This window comes from Poecile atricapillus, chromosome 7 (genome assembly GCF_030490865.1).
Source record: "Poecile atricapillus isolate bPoeAtr1 chromosome 7, bPoeAtr1.hap1, whole genome shotgun sequence".
Classification (NCBI taxonomy): Eukaryota; Metazoa; Chordata; class Aves; order Passeriformes; family Paridae; genus Poecile; species Poecile atricapillus.
Genome location: NC_081255.1, coordinates 24,901,441 through 24,923,952, shown reverse-complemented (window position 1 = coordinate 24,923,952; position 22,512 = coordinate 24,901,441). Strand labels below are relative to the sequence as shown.

Genomic DNA, 22,512 nt, shown 5'->3' with positions numbered 1-22,512 from the left:
GAAAAGAGCAGGGGTCAAAGTCATACAATGAGTACAGAATTTATTTAAACAAGCAAACATGCAAGTGAAACAAGCAAGAAAAGCCACTGTCCTTGGCAGGGTGACTGCAGTCTCCAGAGTGCCTTGAAAGTATAATTGCTTGCCTAATGATTGCAACAAGAACAATATTCAAAGTGTTTGATTAGAACAATTAAAAAAACGAACAGGAATTTTTATTTTCCTTAGGAGAAAATGTCCAGTCTAGTAAAGAATCCTAAATGAGGTGCAATGGCTTCCTCCACTGAGGCAAATTCATCAGGAATTAGGAAACATCTTATGAAGGAACAAAAGTTCCTGAAATTTTGCCTGTGGTTTACAAGGAGTGATAAATGGGTGTCACTGGTCTTTTTGCAGTTCAGCTGCACACTGTGAGGCCCAGGGCAGGAATTACCTGAGAAGGCTTTACACTCAAAATGAATACATAAATCTGCTATAGGCCTATTGCAAATGAGGTTATTCAAATTAAAGTGTCCAATTCTTAAACTTTTGAACTATTTGATACACAAGACTCTTTTTCTAGTTACTTCTACTACTATGGGGAAAAAAAATCCTATTTAACAGGTAGAGAAGACCAAAATAAAGTGTTGATGTTTCTAAGGCCACAGAAAGTGTCACCACCAGAGCACAGGTAGGTACTAACAACACCTTGTGCCCTTTGTGCTCAGATGACCAGCCAATTCATTAGAAGACTGAAACAAAAGAAAACTGTGCTTACAGCTGGAGTTCCAGTCCAAGGGTGCATCAGCACTCAGCAAATTAGACCCTGCCAGGGGAACACAGAGACATGGCAAGTAGGAAAACAGGCACAAAAGGCAAATGACTCACCCCAAGTTACCAGCAGGTCAGTGGTACAGCAGGAGACAGGAGCAGCTCTCTTAAGCATCAACCAAAGACATTTTTTGGCAGCAGCCAAAAATGCAACATTAAAACATCGAGAGCTCTGAAAGGTCTTTAGTCTTACTGTACAATTAGGAACTAATTTTGTGACCTTCCATAACTCAAAATGGACATCTTTGGTAAAGAAACACTGGACAGCTTCACAGGAAAAGCAGGATGTTTTTCTGCAAGATTTGCTAAAAAAAGTTCTTGTGGCTTTTGTGATAGGATCAGAGCTGCTGTCAGAGCTGAAATCCAGCACTGTGACAAGTAAAAGAGAGGATTGCCCTGAAGGCCTGCTCCAGGGTCTGCTTTTATTCTGCTCAAATCTACAGCCAAATTAAAAGAAAATTGAGAACTCTAGGTCCCAAAAGTACTATGAAGTGGATAAAAGCACTGGGCATGACTGATTACTTGGCTTTTAATAAATGGTTTATGGACATAGTGCAACTGTAGCACATGTCACTTTATTCCCTGTGTAAAAAATTATTAATAAAGATATCAAAGTTGATGGCTGAGAAATTTTTTAGTCTTAAAAAACTTTCATGCCTTCATCCTTCTTATTTTTTTCCCTCATCCTGGTAGTAACTGAAGTTTTCAAAACCATTTCACAGTAGTGACCAAAGTAGTTACCCAAAGTAATGTCCTAGTCTGACAATGATGCATTTGGAACTTGACTTAGACTCCATCACTCTTTATCAAATCTTCAAAAGATCTGATGCCTCCAGGAGCCAGCTTGCAGTCGTAAGAAATCCACAAACTTTGGCACGGAAGCTACAGGATCTCCAGGCAGGAGGTCGATTAGAAGTAATACATTGTAGGAAAACCTACTTGGGAAGGAAGGTTTCAATTTGGACAGTGCTTTTGACAAATCGTGGCAACAATTACATTGTGGAAGGGCACGCCCGGGATCATTACTTTAACACCTTATTTTCCAATGGTTAATAGGGGTCATTGAAGGGGTAGTGGGGGTGTCCAGCATCTCTGGCTACTAGCTTTCCATCCACCTGTGAAATAAACAAGACACACTCAAGTCAGAAAGATAAAATCCATTCTTACTCGCAGTTTTTAGTTCTCCATGATTTAGATTTCTAAACCTTTGTATCCCAAGCACCTGGAAGTACATTTTTCAGTTTAAACAAGAGCTCTTCCCTCTACTCCCAACTCCTCTTAGCCTTTCTTGAAAGAAAAGACAGACTTGTGTAACCTTGAGTAAGAGTCTCTCAAGCTGCAGAGACTCAAATTAGACCAAGGATAGTTAAAAGCCTTGTGCCTTGTAGCTATTACTGAGTAAGTGCTGTAACATGCACACTTTGAAACACTTTATTGGAGTTGGAGCTTTTGTCCATGTTTCCATGATAAGAGAATTGCTGGGCTGCCAATTTTAGAGATGGATGAAACACATTGAGAGGCTTGTTCAGGGTCATATACTGAGGCATTAATAGTGTCACTAAACTCCTTTTAGGATCATTTCCACAGAAGACTAGCTTCTCCAGTTGTAAAATGGGAGCACTGAAACCAATATTCACAGATAACCAGAGGCTCAGGCTGGCCCAAAACCAGACATGGCCATGCAGAAGTCTCAGTTCTTATATCTTACATCCCACCTCAAAGCATTCAGAGGGACAACTTGCATTTCTGTTGCACCAAGTCTATTGCAACACCCCCAACATCCCTGTAGCTGAGGTAAACCCTCATCTGTAATGTTTGGGGAAGTCTGGGTGCAGCACTGGCCCAGAGCACACACCTCCCCACATGTAAGGCAAGCATCTTCCAGCCAAAACTTAAGTTAAACACCTAATGCCTCAATAAAAGTTATAATAGAGATATCTTTGATTTTTATATGTATAAAAGTGATGGTAGCTAGCACTCAAAATGTTATGGGCACAGAGGGAATCACAGGGACTTGCAAACCAAGTATCCACTAGCAAGTTCCCCATTGGCTTTGAATATAAAACCTGCATTTCAAAGCAACTGGAATTCCTGCAATGAGCTGTTTAAATGAAATGAGTCACCTGGGGGCATTGCAGAGTGCAAAATGATGTTACAGTGTAATATTTGACTAATGCTTCAATTAAAATAGACCTGAAATGAAGCTGTCAGCTGAAGGCAGTCCTTAAAACAGAAGTGTCACAGTAGCTTCAGGTTTCCTCCAGTTCTCTTGAAAGACAACAGCTTCCCCACGTTCCTAGAATTCATATTCTCCACTTTCTCCCCCCAGTTCTGTCCCCCTGCATATTTGTCCACACAGAACAGGCAAGCATTCTTATTCACAGCAGGCCAAGACAGCAGCTGCCAGAAGCAATGTTTCACATCACTGATTCCAGTCTACTCCAGGAATTTGAGAGAAGGGGGGGATAACATCAGCAATGAACACACCTGCAGGTCAGCAGTAGCTAACTCTTAAAAAGAGATCATGATGTGCTCACTACATTCCTCCTCTCCTGGCCTGACAGTCGTTTAAGTTTCACTTAAGTATATTCCTTGGCCAATGATATGGTGATACATGAAAACAGTTTACTAAAGTTTGGATTTCAGATTGATGCAGGGTAACTTCCAAACTCTATCCAGATAATGAACAGTTAGAAGTATAGAGCAACTTTAATTGTCTGCATGCAATGTAATAGCCTCCCCTCAGGCTCCTCAGAGGAAGAGTGGCACAATTTTAAGAACTTGTAGCTATAGGTCAATGAAGTAAAGCCAAGAACTGCCTCATCAGTTATGATAGGAGCTCTCATGTCACTGCTATATCACACACTTTTTAAAGTCAGATTCATAGTGGATAGGCATGAAAGGTTAGACAGGAATTTTAATTCACAGTTGATGAAAATTCTTTCCAATAAGCCCAGAAGGGATGGGCAGGAGACAAAAGGTTCCATTAGAGATCTTAGAGCTACAGAGCTGTGTTTTAGCTCTACTCATCTTGCTTCTTCCTGTCTTATTATCTGACAATACGGCAATATCTTTGAAGCCCAGCTGCATCACATTCACCCTTTCTCAAGCTGGATGGGCTGCCACTTTGAACTGTATTTCATCTCTCCTTTGTGAATCCCTGTGATCTGATCAGGTCTCCCAGGTAACAAAAAGCACATGAATTATCCCTGGCTCATTCAAGCCAGGCTACATTTTAATGTATTTTGCAGTTTCATTAACAAAACAACTTTGCAGCATGAGTAGTAAAACACTTGAAAGAAACATATTGTCATCTGCAGGTGTGCTTGTCACTACCCCCATTCACACAGATCAGCAAAGCTGTTGTTTGGTATATGGACTCCTGATCCATAAAAACAGAGAATTCTGGCTGCAGGGATGTGGGGGTTTATATTTATGCACACTTATATACACACAGTTAAAAGGGTGGCCTTGAGGCTCATGGAAGCATGACAAACAGTGAAAGCTGTTACACATATCTACCCTTGATATGGGACTCATTCCCCACACATTCACAGCTTCTCTTTTCTAACTTGGGCTGGTCACTGATATACTCTCAAGCATTCAAAAAACTCACAATGATAAATACTGGAGAAAAGCTTTCCCCAAGGAATTCCTATAGCCAGCAGCCACTACTGAAGGATAATTTACAAAGCACTGAAGAGGCCAGGCTATGCTTCACAGCTCCCAAATTTGCTGAGGTTTCCTGTATCTGTACAGTGTATGGCAGAGAAGGGATAAATCACTTCAGATTCATTATAGCACAACTACAGCAACTTGTCAGAGTTGTCATATCCTGGTCAGTGATGCACCAGGGAATGGCAACAGCTTTCTGTTGTGAAGTTGGAAGAAGGACAAGAAGAAATGAGAAACACTATAAAGACAGGAGATAACAAGGCATTGATTCTCTTCTTTGCAATGAGGGAAAAGGAACAAGTTTAGGTCCTTTAATGTAATAAAAGAAAGACCAAGAGGACAACACTCACAAGGTAGTGGCTTCTCTAAAAACAAACTGGCATTTGCTAGCATATGAGGTAAAGATTCGTGTGACACAGTAAGTTAATCATGCTAAAGGACGCTGCAGCTAATGGATTTGGGAAGAAGAACAGAACAGCCTAATCCAAACTCCTTACACTGGAAGAAGGTCATTACAACAGATTCTGAAAAGGGGGACATGCAGCAGAGGGGAGGGGACAAATTCCCTGATGTGACTTCCACAATGGATGTGGAGAAGCAGCAGCACCCTGAGTCTTCACTGATCTCAGAGGTTTATGGTACAACGTGGACAGCTGGCACAAGGAGTACTTCTGGAGGAATGCCATGGAGCTTAACCTGCTTGGACTTGAGAAGAATAAATCAGCAGGAGTTTGGCAAGATTTGAAGATGGGACTCTGTCTTAAAGACCCATAGGAGTCAGTAATGAGAACTCAAGAGAGAGACACCCATGTCCAAAACAGAAGACAAAAGTTTTCAACAAGCTGCCTTTTCTGTACCCAGCTTTTGAAAAATTCTTTCATTTTAGATAGATGAAGAAGATGCAGTGTTCTTATGAATAAGTAGTTCTGATGGGAACATTAAAGAAATAAAACTGTAAAAATCCGAAATGGTAGTAGCCATATGCACATAATGAAAACTATTAGAAACTCAAGAAATTTACCGTAATCATTGGCACAATATAACGCCAGTTTTTATTCAGGCTTCCAATGTGGCTCATCTCCTCTTCTGTAAGGCTGAAGTCAAACACCTAAGAACAAAAGCCAGAGGCTTTACTCAATAACCATAGGTTGCCATCAGTTTGTTTTCTGCTCATAAATATGAAATTGCAGTTAAACTCTTAACAAACACCAAAGCAAAGGCTTAAAGTCTGAGCTGTTCACAAATCTGCCAGCTCTAAGCTTACTTTGGTATTGCATAGTGCTCTGTCACTAAGATAGAAAGTCATGGGACTGTTTCTCACAGTAAGTACTGCCTATTCAATAAATATTCTGTTTCCATGTGGATTTAAACCTTGAGCAACTGCAGAATTTATGGGAATTTCTTGAGATTTCTAGCAGCACACTACATGCTAGAATTCAGATTAATGGGAGTAACAGTTACAGAAATAACTCCTTACATAAAACCAAGATTTTTAGGAAAAATGTTCCAAGGAACTGGTTCAGAAACATCCCTCAATATTACTTAAAGTCTGGGTTTTCAAATAATTTCTAAAGTCTCTACTTCTGTGCAGAAGTGAACTGCATTTACTCCTTCAGCATCATTAGAATTGCAGTTTGCTGGAGCAGTAGCCACCAGCCCTCACTTGCAGGATAGAGCAACTATTACTCATAAACAAGAATCACTGAGCACAATTAGAAGACACCCTATCTAAATAAATTCGTGTCTCAAAAAAATTTAAGTACATATTTTTCATCTAGACCTCTATGAAGTACATTCTTTACCTTGTGATAACAAGACTGTGCATGTGCACATTGCACGCACTCACACCAAACTGCTTAAAACTCATCCTTTGTTTTCAAAAAGTATCTTTACCCTCCCTCCCCAGCGTGTGCATGCGTTGATGAACAAGTATGAACCAAGTGCCTCAGCTTGCTGCTCTGCCTGCTGTAGGACAGTATAGCAATTACTCATGTGAAAAGGGCATTTCTGAAACTCCTCCATTTCAGCTTACCTGGAGATTCTGCTGAATGCGAGCAGGAGTGACGCTCTTGGGAATGACAACCACTTTACGCTGCACTTGCCATCTGCAAGAAGAGGTGAGAGACTTTGTCTGTGCATGCAGTTCAAGAACAATAAGCATTTATTTTGGCTGAGTAATAATCTGTGGCAGCAGAGATGCCACTTCTGTGAAATAAAAATCTCCACAGGAGTCACACAGCCCTGTATTGTATTAAGACCTGGTGTGTCCAAGCTCAAGCAAGACAGTAACAACTGAATTAATCAGAGAGGGGAAGATATTCATGCCTTGGAACAAGCACCCAGGTTTCAAGTGTTTTAAGCTAAAAACCCAGGAAACAGTCAGAAAAACATACTTAGGCATTTCAATCAAGTTCTAACCTGACAACTACTCAGAAACTAGATAAAAACCCAGATCCCTGAAGTGCCTGTCTAGTGGCTTGAGCACAAAGTCTTGAACATTTTCAAGACAACATATTCAGCTCTCTGAGTAACCTGCTGCTGCCCAAGACTCTGGTAGTGGCACTGATGGGTACAAAGCCAGTCAAGAAAAATGAGGACAGAAATCAAATTTTAGTTTACAAGGTGTTGATCACACTCAGTCACCTTGTTTCCTAAAATCCAGTACCTGGCTATGTAAAAACAAAACAGCAAATAGTTCTTCAGTGCAAAGGAGGTAAGTCTTCTCCTCAGCCCCTCTTCCTGGGAGCCCATCTGAGTGTAGCAGCAAGCACTAGAGGCTTCAAGGAACTGGCCACATGCAAATTCAGCAGGCAGCGCTCAGAGGTGGGTACACTGCTGCCTTACTTCTCCTACTGCTATTTCCCAGCAGAAAAGGTACTGTCCCAGACATGGCAACAGTCCATGTGAACTATCTCAGACATGGATCCAGGTCCTGAATGGAACCCTCTGATCTAGTCTACCTGCCCTAATGCAGGACCAATTTTACCAGCTTTGTAAAACAAGCACCAAGAGGGGTTTGCTTTTGGCACTCCTTGTGATTTTAACCCCTCCGTGACACACTTTAAGTGGATTCCTTCTAGCTTGTATGTTTTGCTTGACTGAAGGCTGGGTCCCAAACACCACCTCTCACAATTCTGTACCTGAGGACGATCTGTGCAGGTGACTTGCTGTATTTTTCTGCAATTTTTTTGACCCCAGGTTCCTCTAGCAGCACAGGCTCATCTGGGTGTTTCCACATGCGATCTGGAGAGCCAAGGGGACTATAGGCAGTGACCACCAGTCCTCGTTTCTGGCAGTGAGCAATCAGCTCGTTTTGAGCTAGGTAAGGATGGCATTCCACCTATTAAAATGACCCACAGTGAGTGGCTACAAGAACAGGTATCAACATACAATGAAACAAACAGGAAGTCAAGCACAAAAGAACCAAACATATCACAGGAGTTCATTCCAGATTCCAGAAAACCTTATGAGGATAAGGTTTAAGTTAACCTTAGTAACTCAAGTCACTACCAGGAGAAAGTGTCTGGTAGGCTAAGCTTATAGGAAACAAAGAAGAGATCACCAAAGCTTGATGCTGGACTTTCCCTTGGTACCAAACAGATCATCCAACAAGCAAGGAACTTCTGTGCAGTAGGGATTCAAATTATTCCCTCAGTCTTTCCTTTTTACAGACTAATTGTTCATCACATGGAACTCTTCCACAAACCTGTTCATCAGGTAGAAATGCCCACAGAACATGGATGTAGGCCTCCTTTCTAAACTGCCTAGAAAGACAGCCTCTGTGTGCCTGCTCCTGCAGAGCTGGCTATATTCTTCACTGCAAATAAGAAGCTGCACCTCTTGTGCTAAACACATGGCATTGGTTTGCAAAGTCTTCACTCTTATGGACAAACAGGAAAGGTATTTGTCTCTATCCACTTTACCTGGAGCACAGCTGGCTTCACAGTAGCCACACTTAGTACATCATCAATCTGACGACTGTTGAAGTTTGACAGCCCAATGGCTTTCACAAGACCTTTTCCCACCAGTTTCTCCATAGCCTTCCAGGTATCCTTGTAATCAATGTAGTCATAACGCATTGTGTTATCAGGATTCTTTGGGAAGAGATTGTCCCCTCGTCTACAGCATCAAAGGTAAAGTGTAAGTACACACACCAAATTATTTATGTTAGTTCTTCACGTAAAAAAACCTTCCTCAAAGTAGTCTTAAAAGTTTCTACATGGTCTGAAAGGCAGAGTACAAACTGAATGAATCTGTTCAGTTCCCTTACGTGACTTAACCTATAAGCAGTTATTACACAAGATCGTCTTTCCTACGTAAAACTGTAACACAGCACTTGGAAGTACTTGCCTATACAGCAGCCACTGCACAGAGCTGATAAACCAATGCACACACAGCAGCAGCTCTTTGCACACTTTGATCCCAATAAAACAGCTGATTTAGGGAGCAGCAACTCAAAGAGCGGCTTGGAGCTGCTACCAAAGGGATCGGGGTTTAAGAGCTATCTAGGAGAAAATGTATTCAAAGAAAACTGGCCTTCCCACTCCCTCTGGATTCTGTAGCTGTGTCACTACTCAATACAAGCACAGATTCTCCCAGAAGTCTTAACATGTACATGTTGCTTAGAGGTTGTGTGTGTTTTCTTCCAGTTAGTCATACCAGCACATTAAAAAAAGCCCACCCAAACAGGCACGAAGTACCCAGCTGTGCCAGGTGACACCCTCACAGCCAAAGGGCTATGACTGGTCTCTGAGCAGTAGTCCATGCTGGGAAGGGTACCAGCAATCCCCCTGGAAGAGCACTGCTCTGTAATCACCACAGGACTCTGCTAGCTCAGCACTGAGACTCTTACACTGCTCTAGCTGAGCAGTGAATGGTGTGAGAAATGGCAGTACCTGGGGACAAGGGGAGAGGGTTCTTCATGTCACTGATAAATCTAGAACCAAAAATAACTCTGAAAGCTTTATGAGTTCCCAAGTGAGAAAAGCAGCCTCATATGTCAAGAGTACTGTATTAAGTGAGAGTAATTTTCAAGACCTAAAGGCACTGTGAGTTTCATCTGGAAATCTGTTTTAATTTCTCTGTAAATAACATTCCTTAGCTTCACCTCCCAAAGCAACAGGCATTATAAATGAACATGCATTAAAACAGTTAAGTAGAGATAATGGAAAACTGCAGAGTATACTGTTTCCAATGAGAAAAGGAATGAAACTCCTTGTTGGACTGTCAGTTTTGTCAACAGTGTCCCAATATAACCTAAATTTAAATATTAGTGGTATTTAAATATACATTATTATTTGTGTTACATGTCATCAAAGCAATGTTTGATGGGGTGGGTTTTTCAAGCAAATGAAAAGCAAACCCATTGCACAACAGGGGGAATTTTTAACAGCTCTTCCTCCAGACCAGTTCTAGTTAAAAACACTTCCTCATTCTGTTATGCTGAGGAATATATTTATACTTTGAGCATCTTTCATCTTACCATTAGTGTATGGCATTTGTAAAATTCACTTGATTTGACTAGAAGGAGAAAAAATATTCTCAGATTTGCAGAACAGGGGCCCCTTAAACTGAAAGGGCTTGAGTGAAGACTCCATGCAAACATCTGGCAAGGAGATTTATTCCTCCTGCCTTTTTGCTGATTGTAGTTGGGTGGGAAAACAACTACTTCCACATCTGCAAGGAAATAGAGTATGGAACTGTGCTTCTCATGGGCTTGTAGGGTAAGTGCACTTAACTGGAAAACCTTATTTCCTCAAATCATAGAAACTGTGTCATAAGAAGTCAATTCACTTCCTCCTCATACCACCATGATACTGCATGTGCTTGTCCACTCCAGTACAGCTAATAACTACAAGTGAAAAGTAGTTATTAAGTTGTCTTTATGAATCAATTCCCATTTTACAGATCAGTACAACTAAGGCACAAAGCAGTTCTGGTATTTCCTCACAGTACCATGTAGGCCAATGGCAGAACCAAGAACAACTGCTACACTTCTCCAATGCCTAGATGAAGACACTAGACTGTTTTAAACTTTAAACACCAAAAAACACCTTGCAGGCAGCATAAACAGGAAGAAATTCACAGCTCAGAAAGGACATCCTCAGGATATAACATGAGCCACTTATGTAAAACTGGTGTTTCTGCCTTCTGAGCTCTTTCCATCTAGAACTTACTCAAAGGCATGAGGCCAGTGCATGAGGTACAGGTCCAGGTAATCCAGTTTCATATCTCCAAGTGTTTTTCTCAGTGCTGGCTCTACATCTTCTGGGTGGTGCTTGGTATTCCAGAGCTTTGATGTTACAAACAGATCCTCCCTTTTAATAACCTTCAAGAAAGGAAGAGCATAATGTACTGGAGCAAGTTCAGAAAGAGAATTGCAACAATCCCCCAATTAGTTTTAAAACAAAGAACAACTGAAGTTTTGTGGTTTGTTATGTTGTTGTTTTTTTTTAAACAGGTAACACATGAAACCTACAAATTAAACCTTTCAAAAATATACTGGATGGAGAAGAGCCAGAGAAATACACACAGTGGCCAGTCTAAAAGTATATCAAATACTTTAGCAATTAGAAGTTTTGAAAAACAAAAAAATCCTTTCCACATACACACTCTTCCAAAACTTCCAATTCAAGGGTTAAAGCCTAAGTGTGATATGGCCAAAAGAAAGATTACTCAGCTTATTCATATGCAAATTTTGAAATTTCCATTTAACAATTCACATATTCCAAGCCCAACCAGCTAACTTACTTTACTCATCAGATTTATCACATGCTATAAACCAAGATTGCTTCTTGTGAAAAGTGCGTGGGAAAATAATCAGAAGATTCCCCAAACCTCTGCATTTGAGTTTCTAGGCTGTGGAATGAACACAGTAAGAACTGAGCCCTGTACCCTGATGTTGGAGGGGTAAGGACCAGAAAGAAAACAGTGGACAACTGGTTAACTAGAAAGTGTAAAATACAAAAAGGAGAGCACATTGGGCAAACTGAAGCAGAGAATTCCATCAGAAAGGATGCTTCTCCCTGTCTCATGTCTGACAAAACTTCACTCAAGTCCATTTTGAAGAATTTGGAATTATTAATTCCTTAGTTTCTCTCTTCCAGCCATTCAATTATTTCTGTGTTTCACAAAAGGATGTTGTGTTTAAAAGGAAGATATTTAAAAATTCTTTTAAAAAGAACTTTGATTCAAATTCTAGTTCCAAGCTAGCTAGCTAATATGGACTGAACAAAATGCTTCCCTTTGTTATCACATCCAGAAGGGAGGAATCCCTGGGGCAAGCTGAAAACAGCCTCTCTCAAGCACATCACATAACAAAGAGACTGCCCTAAAGCCAAAGCAAGAGCAGCAGGAAAACAAAGACACAAAAACTTCCTTTCCAAGGGCTGTGAGACTGTACAGGTTATCCTTTTGGTCCCTTCAGGGAATAAATTTAAGATTACACCTCAGCTCATACATAGGAATGCCTGTCACATTACATTATACTTAGGCCTCAAACTCTCAGGTGCAGACTATGAAGTCACATTTATGAACCTCTCACAGGCAATCACTGTTTTAAAAAAAAATTAAAATTCACCACATTTATTCACTATTTTATCTATAACCAAAAAAACAAGCTACAGTTGATATTTTATCAATAACAAAAAAACTAAATTTGCTGTGGCTATCCCCCATTGCAGGCTAGACTGGAAAGTCAGGGTAACTTTTCATATAAATCATGACAAATATTTAACATTATAACTACTGACTGTGGGAACCCCAAAGTCTCCAAATTGGGATACTTCGTGAGGGGAACAGGAAAAAAACCAACACCACCACCCCCAAAGGCATTTTCTGTAGCTTACATCCAAATATCCCTGACAATCTTTCCTCTGCATGACGGCCAGGAGGGTTCTAAGAGGAGAGAAAGCCCTGTTTCATGCCTTCTCCTGATAAATAGCAAACAGCTGGGGTAGACCAGCAGGAAAAGCCACAAATTTCAACTTCACAGGAGACAACTGTGAGTTGTGGCACAACACACAGTTAGCAGGGCAGTTCCTGTGTTTTTACCTTGTTGGGCCCAACACATTCCTGGAAGGCCTCCCCAATCTCAGCTTCGTTGCTGTAGGCGGCTGCGCAGTCGATGTGGCGATAGCCCACACTGAGGGCATGTTTCACTGCCTCCTTCACCTGCAACCAGAAACACACTGCCCATGCAGTCACTGAAAAGGGATATGGTGCTGGGGAAAAGTTAAAGAACGCTGAGAGACGTAGTGAGGAACACCCCCCAAAAAAACACAGAGCTGCATAAGGTCATGAGATTCAAACAGGAGGATCTGGAATCTCTGTGGCACAGTCTTTAGGGGGGAAGAGCAAACTGCTGGCAGACACTCCAAGAAGAAACAAGAAAATAGATCATGCACACAGGGCCAGCATGCAAGAATGCACCAGATAGAACAAATCCCTACTCTTCACTATAGTTGTTACACTTCTCTTAAATATAAAGTGAGCTATAAAAAGCAGTTTTCAAAGAAGTTATGGCTTAGGAAGACAACTTTTCTGACCTAAGTGACAAATCAACATCAGTCAAACCTGGAATATACTTCCTCTTGCCCAGTAAAGAGGAAGTAACTTCTAACTCCAGAATCATCACAGTTTGGGTTTGGTTCAGCCACTCACAATTACCAAGATAATGCTCTTTTAGGGAACATTTTTCTTTCTCGTCTCATGATTGCACAACCATGAAAGTCATACTGCTGGGATACTCCTCATGATGCTCACAACTTTACATTTTGCTTTCAACATTGCTGACAATGAAGGTGTTGCCAACAGCTACACATCCCTTGCTCCATATTGTCACACAAAAGCCAGAATGTTTTTTTGGAAATCAAGGCACTTTACTTCAAATCTGTATCTGCTTTTGAAAGCTCTAATGAAGCATAAGCACCAAGCATTGTCATATGTGGGCATCAGATATGAAGCAAGTCTAGAATCCAGAAGGAAACACAGAATGGCATCTTTGTGAGGGCTCAAGGAGCTTTTGAATAAAGATTTTCTATAAATGATTGTGCACAAATGAATAATTACAACAGTTGTCAGTGTAATCATCATCTCCCATCAGGATGATGTCCATTTAGTAAAATCTGTTTCATTTAACTTCCAGTGGACAGTTAGCACACATTCTCTTACATCTGTCCTTCTGAAGTACTACAGAAAGAATAATATACCCCATCTGCACAGGGATTTCTGTACATTGCACCTCACTGACTTGTCTCTCAAGACTGTGGGAGACTATTACTCTGTGTATAAAGCTTGATGCAATAAAAGTTAAGTGAGGTCACACCTGTCTTTCATGAAACTAAAAAATATGTCCACAAAGGCTAGAGAGAAATTGATTTCTTTCAACTTAATCGAAGTACCAGCATTTTCAAATTTAAAGCAGACAAAATTAGAAATACCAAGCAAAGGTGTGTACAGTCCTGTTTTCAGATGCTACAAAAAGGCAATGGGGAATCAAATGTAAGCTCTCTCTCCTACTGAATTAATTTGTTTTTCTTGTCAAGAAGTACAGTAAAAGCAGACACAGGATATTCTGACTACATTCTTTGGCATTTTGAGAGGAAAACTGGAGTGTAGCTGAGTTTCCCTTAGCCAGGATGACAAAGCACTTCTGTAACAGCAGTGAACTCTCCTTTTCTCCAGCAGGATGGCACTTAGAGTCCTTGTTTCACCTAACAAAGACATTTCTCAGGTCACTACAAAATCAAGGGCAGGGTAATTCTGAAATCACTTGAGACATAGTAAAGGCTTATAAGACTCAGTATCTGTCCTCCAAAAAGGTGGTATTTGTGGAGAGGGACAGTAAACAGCAGTGTTCTTTGTCTGGAATCCCCTATTTCCTGTATCAGATTAATACTTTTTTTAATGAAAGAGGCACAAAGTTTACCATAAATGAAAGTAGGCACCACTCACAGAAAAACAGAGATAAAGCACTTCAGACATGTCTCTGCAAAGCAGTCAACAAGAGGTTGTATTTTTTTATCAGCATGTTTTGAGAAATCTCTAGCACTGAAGAATTTGGACTGATAATTTAAATAAGGTTTGGATCTGAGGAAAAAAAATCCGTATTTGGGTAAGCTACTCCCAGCCTACTAAGACATTCCAATGTGAACTGAGAGCTCTCGTTCCACACAAAAGGCAAACAATCCCGACGAAACATGCAAAAAAAAAAAAAAAAAAAAGGCATTTTTTGAGTGGAAAAGATAATAACATAGATGTAAGTTTAAAAAAAGTACTTTTTTTAACAGGAAGTTTTGTATTTCTGAGATTAACTTCAGAAAGGTAAATGCATTTAATGGTAGGGGACAGAGAACAAAAACAAAACAGAAGCAGTTGAAGATTCATATGCCTGTGGGTATTTGTTGTTTTGAAGTAAAAATAGCCAAAGGACCCTTCAAACTTTCCATATATTCTTTAGTTTAGCATGTCAATATTGCTATGAAAGGAGCAATTGGTGAATTTACTTTGCATTAGGCAAGTTGAGTCACACAGCTCAAGTGTGACTCACCAATCCATCCCCACAGAAATAAAGTTAGATCTTACTAAAAGTAGGTATGAAAGGATATTGAGACATCTTCCAGTCTATCCTCAAGGCCCACAGCTGGGCAGAGTAAATCCAGACCACTCTTACACACATTTGTCATAGCCCTTCTTGTGACAGGCAATCTATTCCAATGCTTTGAAATATTTATGCTCAAAGTCTTTTAGAGGACTCATAAAGATGGCCCTGATGGCACATCCCATTCCTCACAGACATGAAGTCCAGCACTTGCACTTTGTGAGGGCTTTTTGCACATTTTCAAAGTGCCAGCACAGCTCCTCTCAAACCTCTCTTGACCACATAACTGCAGGTGCAAATTCAGAGACACCCTCTTTAAGTTCCCATTAATTATAATATCCATTACTAGACTTCCAGTTCTTCAATTTGCCTCTCACAAGGTTAAATAACTATAACAAGCCATCTTTATACTTCTAGGCAACACAGAGTTCAAGTGACCCAGGAGCCTCTCATGCACAGCCCCAAGCCATTATGAAGAGATTTCCACTCTTAACAGTTCAATACTACTGGGAAAGAAGGCTCTGACCAGCCTCTGCTGCTTCCTGAAAAGTTGGCACATTTTAGCAGTCCTTTTGCTAACAGGAAGTAGGGAAAAAACAGATAATCAGTGCACGTGATGTTCAGATGCACTATGACCAGAACCCAAGTGTTGCTATATCACAATTTCTAAATATTGCACTAAAATGTACTGAAAAGGAACTCACACCACCAGATAAGTAATGCCAATTTAAAAGGTGGTGCCCCGTAAAATAAAGGGGTTTGCCTCTTATCCTTCAAATGTTGAATTTAAGTCCCTTCCTTAACAGCAGTGAACTTTTTTTGTGCCCCTAACCAGGATTCCCTATATTGTCTAACAAACTTCAAGAACTAAACATTCTTCCACGAAGCTGCAATCATGTCACAAGACACCCTGTCTGACTGGTTTTCTGAGGTGCACTTCTCTTCAGCTTTTCCAAAGTTTCACACGGAAATACAAGCCCTGTGTCTCCCTGTCCCACAGAACCAGCCTCTGCCTCTGCAGGTTAGGCTGCTCATCAGGTGAGGACCAATCCTCCAGGCTGAAAGCATGGCTCACTTGAGAGAAGAGAACAAAGCATTAAAGGATTATAGATAATCCAGCTGCAATATCAAAAAGCCACAGTACTGATATACCTGATGCTCCTGTCTGAATGGATTTCTCTTTGAACTCATTCATGCTCACAAGCTTCCATTCAACAGCCCTCTGTCATATTCCTAAGGAAACATGCAAAACGAATTTCTCTTCTACCATTTGATTATGTAAAACACAAAACATTCTATTATTTTGTACGGTATAAATCCCATAACTTCCTATAGTCTTTCATCATGGAATTGGATTCAATTATTTTCCCTCTATTAGTATCTAGGAAACTAGGGCTGCAATAACACCTTTGTACTGGACTGCTAAGATCTGTCTACAAGGTCAACACTTGTTTACAATCAGGAACAGTAACAGCAGTAATAAAGAAATTACTCAAATTTGGCAAGGGAAAGAATTACAATCTGCAAAGTATTTACCCAAAATAATTTAAAAGCCATCAATTTCCACACTTGCTTCTAATGCACCCCTTGAACAAAAGAGCTTTTGATAAATAGCCTCTAGTTGGGAAGCAGCTAAATCAAATTTAATCAATGCTAATTCTTCTGCTTCTCTGGGGTTTTGGCCCCTAGTCTTTAATTTACAATAGCAGTTATTATTCCTGAACTACATCATGTCCTTTTAAGGGTAAATCATCTGGACACTGCCAAATTGCTGCTATGCCCCCAAATTTTCAAAGTGATAAGCAGAAATTCATTCATTCATTTCATAAGAATACCAGCAGGTTCTGTAACTCTGGCCCTTTTCACTGCACTTCCTAGATTTTGCCTTCAATATATTCTACAAGGAAGTCTTTAAAGACAGCAGATATTCCAAATAAGTGACTCCCAATGACTTCCAAGGAAACCCAGAAAAGATGGCTGGATCCTGTGTGGGATTCAGCTGCCAGCAGCACTGCTGATTATGGCAAAATCCAACTGAATTAGGTTTAAATTATGCACAAACAGGATCTGTCCCAGTTCCTTTCTAAGGCCACACACTTCTCAGAACAATTAGTTAACAGAATAAACAACACATTCATTTTTTGTTTGTTTAGTTTCAGACAATTGCTGTAGACAAAGCATATTTAACTGCTTTGACTGCACAGAAATTCATCCATTAAGTTTGTGCATGTTAACAAACTTAATTCAGCTGTCATTTGATATTTTAAGTTGCAAAGCTGCACATTCACCCTCTTCCTCATTTAAGAGGTTGACTGAGCTCTCACACCAACTCAGCTTCCACATTAGTACAACTTCTATTTCCAACAGATCCACTGTCCTGACAGTTGTTTGGACAGGAAGACCCACAGTGAAATGGCTCTGAAGAGATTTAATTTTCCCAGCTTGTTTCCCACCTTTTCCTCTAGCTGGCACGAGAGAATAGCATGCCTTGAGAAGAGCTCTAACTTTCCCTCTAAGTCATGAGCACAATGTCATCCACAATACTCCAAAACACATCATAAAGCTCACACAAGACTAGCAGTGAGACATCCATTTACTGCACATGCAGTGGTGTGCATAATCCAGAGAAGCTGTGGATGCCCTATCCCTGGAAATGTTCAAGGCCAGGATGGATTGACCTCTGAGACATGTGGTCTAGTGGAAGGGTGTAATTGGAACTAGATGGTCTTTAAGGTCTCTTCCAACACAAACCATTCTGTGATTCCACAATTCTTTGAATATCACCTAGGAACTCCACCAAGCAGTGCACATTACATTTCAGAGGAAGTATATACAATTTCTTCCCCAAAAAATGTATCTTTTAACTAAATGAAAGGGATATGAATAGACAGACAAAAGGGAGAAGCATTACAATATCAGGCACACAAGGGAGCACACAAACCTTCCCACAGACTGTTTGTAGTAACAGACTGTTTGTAGTAACACACAGAATTGTTTCCAAGTGTGGTGTTTGCCAATTCACTGCATTCAGAAGCAGAGTGAATGTCTAATGATACATGAGTAGTTTTATTCTAAAAGCAGGCTGACCCAAGCAAGTTCTTTGTTTTCCTGCTAACCATTGGCTGGTTGCTGGAACAGGACTTATTACAAGAACTCAAGTTTCTGCCTCCCAAAATAATGCTTTCTGCTGAGTCATCAGCCAAAGCCAGAGGGGTGTCTGGTCAGACGGGCAGCCTGAGGACTTGCCAGTGGAAGAGTCTGGCACCATATTATAGAAACACCATTCACTGGTCTTCTTCTGGGTTTACGTCCCAAAGCACCACTGCTGGAGGCCAGGGTTAACAAGTCTGAAGGGATCTTCCTTTCTGGAAGGATCTGCTTTGTGCCTTAAGGACTTAGACATGCAAATACACACATACATCCATTCAACTTCAGTGGACTCAAGACTAGAACAGCTCAAGCAAAGGCTCGAGGCCTCACATCTGGGACCTTCAAAAAAAGTGCACAAACACACATACTAGTTGACAGCACAATATCTTGTTGTTCCCTGCTTACTTGGCCACGGTCACTTTTCCAAGTTCCCAGTCCCACGAGAGGCATCTTCTGCCCAGTGTGGAGTGTAACGAAGTCGCATGTCGCAGGCATTTTTGCCTAGAGAATAAAAAGAACAAAGAGTTTTGCAGCAATTCTTTAAGTTGCAACAATTTACCTTTCCTACTCACAATGGCAAAGTTTTTTCATCAACAAAGGAAGGGCTTACAGCATGTCCCAACATCCTCACAACCTATGTTTCTGCTCAAACAGGTTAAAAGAAACTGCATTCAGGATGAGCTCCGAAGCTGGCTAGCTGATTTTAGTTACTTCCCAAGATCTGATACATCAAAATCATTGATGCTATTTGTTTAAAAAAAAAAAAACAACAAAAATAATCAAGAGTGGAAGAATGCAATGTTAGTTGAATATCTGACAACATAGGAGGAATGGATGTTTTCAGAGTTCAGCATCCACATAACATACTATCCCAAAATAGGTATGTCTTCTCAGTGTTGTAATTTTCCTCACATAATTAGGTTCCAGCTCATGGATGTGTTCACACCAAGTCTATGCTTTCAATTTCTTGCTTTGCTTCTCAAGCCAAACTTTTCTAGATTTAACAGCAGACACCAAACAACACACTTGTTTTTCAGAGAGACATACAAGAGCAGTTGGAGTGATCCTGACCTGAAGGCCCTTGTACACAAAGGAGATGGGGATCCCTGTAACAGTTAACCTGAGTAGGTTCAGGCTTGTCTTGTGCTGTGGGATGCACAAGCTGCAGGATCAGCTCAGCAGTGACCCGTAACAGGAGTCTGCAGGTAGCTTGCACTTTGTACCTGCAGTTATGCCACCTATGTGTCCTTGCCATTATATAAAAAAGCAGGAAGTTCTCCTGCAAGCATCCTTTCTGTTTGGCAGTGGAAGTGATGAATAGAGGTGTTTGCTTGTAAAAGAATCCCTAGCAGTTCAAATGACCAAAACAGAGTAACCCCTGCTATGGACAGGGTCTGCACACCGTGCTGTGCGAGATCTGTTCAATGCTGCACAAGCTGTGGCTCCCAGCACCTGAAGAGATGCACAATTATCAACATTCTCTTCTTTCTTTAAAGGGTTAGCTCTAAAAAACATCATTTGAGATGATACCTTAGAGTCTGAGTGCCTTTCTTATCAGGATTGCAATGGGCTAGCACCTCCTGGTGCAAGACAATCATTACACTCAACTAACAGTCCTGGATTTGCACGAAGTCCAGCTATTGGTGCTGAAGACAACCACTGGTGAACCAAACTGCAGGTGTACATCTGTTTTATTGGGGTAGGAGGTCAGAGAGGGCAGGATGATGGTGCCAACAGTATTCTCTTCTACTCCAAGCTTGCACAGCGATTTTGCAGCCAGCTACATGCAAGTGGGTGCTGTTTACTGAATTTAGTTGCCTAAATCTTCTTTAGAAGGACAGAAGGACATCTTGCATCATGCAACACAACTAAAAACTTAATGTTTTTTTATTCACTTTGGCCTATAATGCAAATAAGATACCAACTGTATGCTTTACACAACCATGTTATGCAATCATCTTAAAGGTAAGAGTTCAGCTCAGAAGACAAGGTACACATTTAATCAATAACTAGCATCAGCACATTTTTAAGAACCATCTTGCTTCATGTAACTTTGTATATTAATACTGCAGAGACATAGCCTCTAGAAAAATGGAATACATCAGAATAGCAGACACTGGGAAAAAAAGTTAATTAATACTTTCCACTCAAATTCTTCCCTAAAATAGGGGATTTAGGAGAAACACATTTATGATGCTAGCCATAATTATTCAGTTCATAAAAGAGCTGGAAGCCTCTTCTTGGAAGTACAGACATAAAAACAAACATAAAAACAAGCTAATTCTAGACAAGTAAGATATGGTTATGGCTTAACATCACCAACCTACTACCACATTCACATAAAGGAATTAAAGCTCAGAGTAATTCAAAGACGGTGTAAGGCTGGGAGGATGCAGCAATAACCAGAGTAATGCAAACTACCCCGGTTCATCAATCCATAGCTACAGCTCATTTTTAACCTAGAGCAAGGAGTCTTCCAACAATAAAACAACCACAGTTACGCATACCATTAATATGTATAGATATGCAAATAGGCATGTATTGGCAATACTCAAATCGCTGTAACTGAACAGTTTCTGCCACACAGCTCAGGGGTAGCAACCCTTCTACATTTTGGCTCCTCCTGAGGCGCTGAGTGCGCCCACCTGCCCCTTATCGGGGCAGCGCAGGGCGGGCCCGCGGGGGCGGCGGAGGGGCGATAAGGCGGGCCCGCAGCCCCGCAGAGCTCCTGCACTCACCGCCGCTACCGACTGCTGCCGCTGCCGTCACCGGGGCTGCTCCCGCTCCCGAGCCTGCTCCCGTCACTGAGGCGGCCGCCGCTACTGCCCGGCCCTTCCGCTTCCGCCGGGAGCGGGCCGGGGCAGCGCGGGTGCCCGGCGGGTTCAAATGTGAAAGTCCAGCAGTGAGGGTTCAGCGGGGCTGGGCTGCACTCACGGCTCTGCCCCCGGAACTCATCGGGCTCCCCGGCACCGATCCTCTGTTACTCATCGGGCTCCCTCACCGCGTTTGCCCCGCTGATCTTTCGTGCCGTCCCGGCCCGGTTCCCGTCGGGAGGCTCAGGCAGCCCAGCCTGGCCGCTCCCGTCGAGCGGTGAAGTGATAAATGCCATGGGATGCACCACACATGGGGGAAAGCGACAAAAGACCCCGGCACATCAATTCCACAAGAAGCGTTTGCATCTCCCCGACTGCTGTTTGTCGTGGCCTCTCGAAGCCGTTTCTACTTGTAGGAAGACCGAATATACCCAGTTTTATTTACAAATAAATTTCCTAAATAACAGGAATCCAGGGAAAGTGAAAGGTCGATTACAGTCTTTTTTTGCTTCAGCTTTTGCGCTCTGAGGTGCATAAAAAAGTGTCACTTTCCGAGAATGCTGGGGCTCCTCTCCTTCCAGATGTCCAGGAATTAATTTCCTTGTTTGCTCGGGGTCGCAGTGAGATTAAAGCAGGCTCGTTCCGCTGAGTGCTTCCACTGCTGGGCAGGGACAGCCCTGCTGCTGGTAAGTCAAAGCCTTCTGCTGGAGCAGACTTTGGCCTGGAATAGAGAATCCACTGTGCACCCAGTCTTAAACACACCTAAAAACAGATAATCGGTTTTGACTTTTACTCCAGGCTTCCATCTTTACAAGCAATTTATAAACATTCAGAACTTAGAGTAAGATTAGATGAGAAATAAGGCACTAGATACCTCTGGTGGGGCTTTGAAGAGCCTGTTACTTATTTCCAGAAAGATAAATCTGCTGCAATCTCTCTTTGCTGTTCTGACTTGAACTGCTCAGGAGGTTTAAAGGCACAAAGGTCAATTAATCTCTTGGGCATGCACCAGATTTTTCTGTTGCACAGCTTATTTTTACAAAATAAAGTGGAAAAAAAGTGCAAGGACAGGACAACAATTATAAGTAACAGGAAGCAGGAAATGAAAGAAAGGGGGAGGAATCACTGCTGAGTTTGACTTATTTTTATGAAGACCCTGCCAATTACAAATCCATTTGAAAATCCACAATCTTCAAGCAAAAGGAGATGCTTGAATTATAAAGCTCACATAGGAAAACTTTAACAAACCTCAGCCTCCAGTTATGTAATAGGGAGTAAAAGAGAAAAAGTAAGGAAGACAAAAACATTTTGTTATCAAAAGGCAATGGTTATCCAAACATACAGTAATAGCTTGCTAATTAATAAATATATATATATGCAGAGAAGATGTAATATAAGGCTATTGACCTAGGAATACAGTCTTCATCTTCACTTGATTCAAACAAGGAAAGCTAATATGTGCATTGT

General features: G+C 41.3%; 1 protein-coding gene across 1 annotated transcript; it reads right to left on the bottom strand.

Annotated features, from left to right (window-relative positions):
* Window positions 1-384: 384 nt before the first annotated feature.
* AKR1A1 (aldo-keto reductase family 1 member A1) lies at window positions 385-22,062 on the bottom strand. The gene is made up of 9 exons (XM_058842936.1): window positions 20,971-22,062; window positions 18,638-18,733; window positions 12,535-12,654; window positions 10,659-10,810; window positions 8,406-8,601; window positions 7,623-7,822; window positions 6,515-6,587; window positions 5,504-5,590; window positions 385-1,922 (listed from the first exon to the last, which is right to left on the bottom strand). The coding sequence occupies exons 2-9, from the start codon at window positions 18,725-18,727 to the stop codon at window positions 1,857-1,859; spliced, it is 984 nt and encodes a 327-aa protein (XP_058698919.1). The 5' UTR covers window positions 18,728-18,733; window positions 20,971-22,062; the 3' UTR covers window positions 385-1,856.
* Between the last annotated feature and the right edge of the window lie 450 nt (window positions 22,063-22,512).

Bases quoted from the DNA above. Each gene is read 5' to 3' on its own strand.
- AKR1A1 (XM_058842936.1), bottom strand. From the start codon at position 18,727: ATGCCTGCGACATGCGACTTCGTTACACTCCACACTGGGCAGAAGATG. The intron at 12,655-18,637 runs GTAAGCAGGGAA...TTCTGGTTGCAG, and splicing joins GGAAAAGTGACCGTGGCCAA to GTGAAGGAGGCAGTGAAACA. The intron at 10,811-12,534 runs GTAAAAACACAG...CCTTTCTTGAAG, and splicing joins AATGTGTTGGGCCCAACAAG to GTTATTAAAAGGGAGGATCT.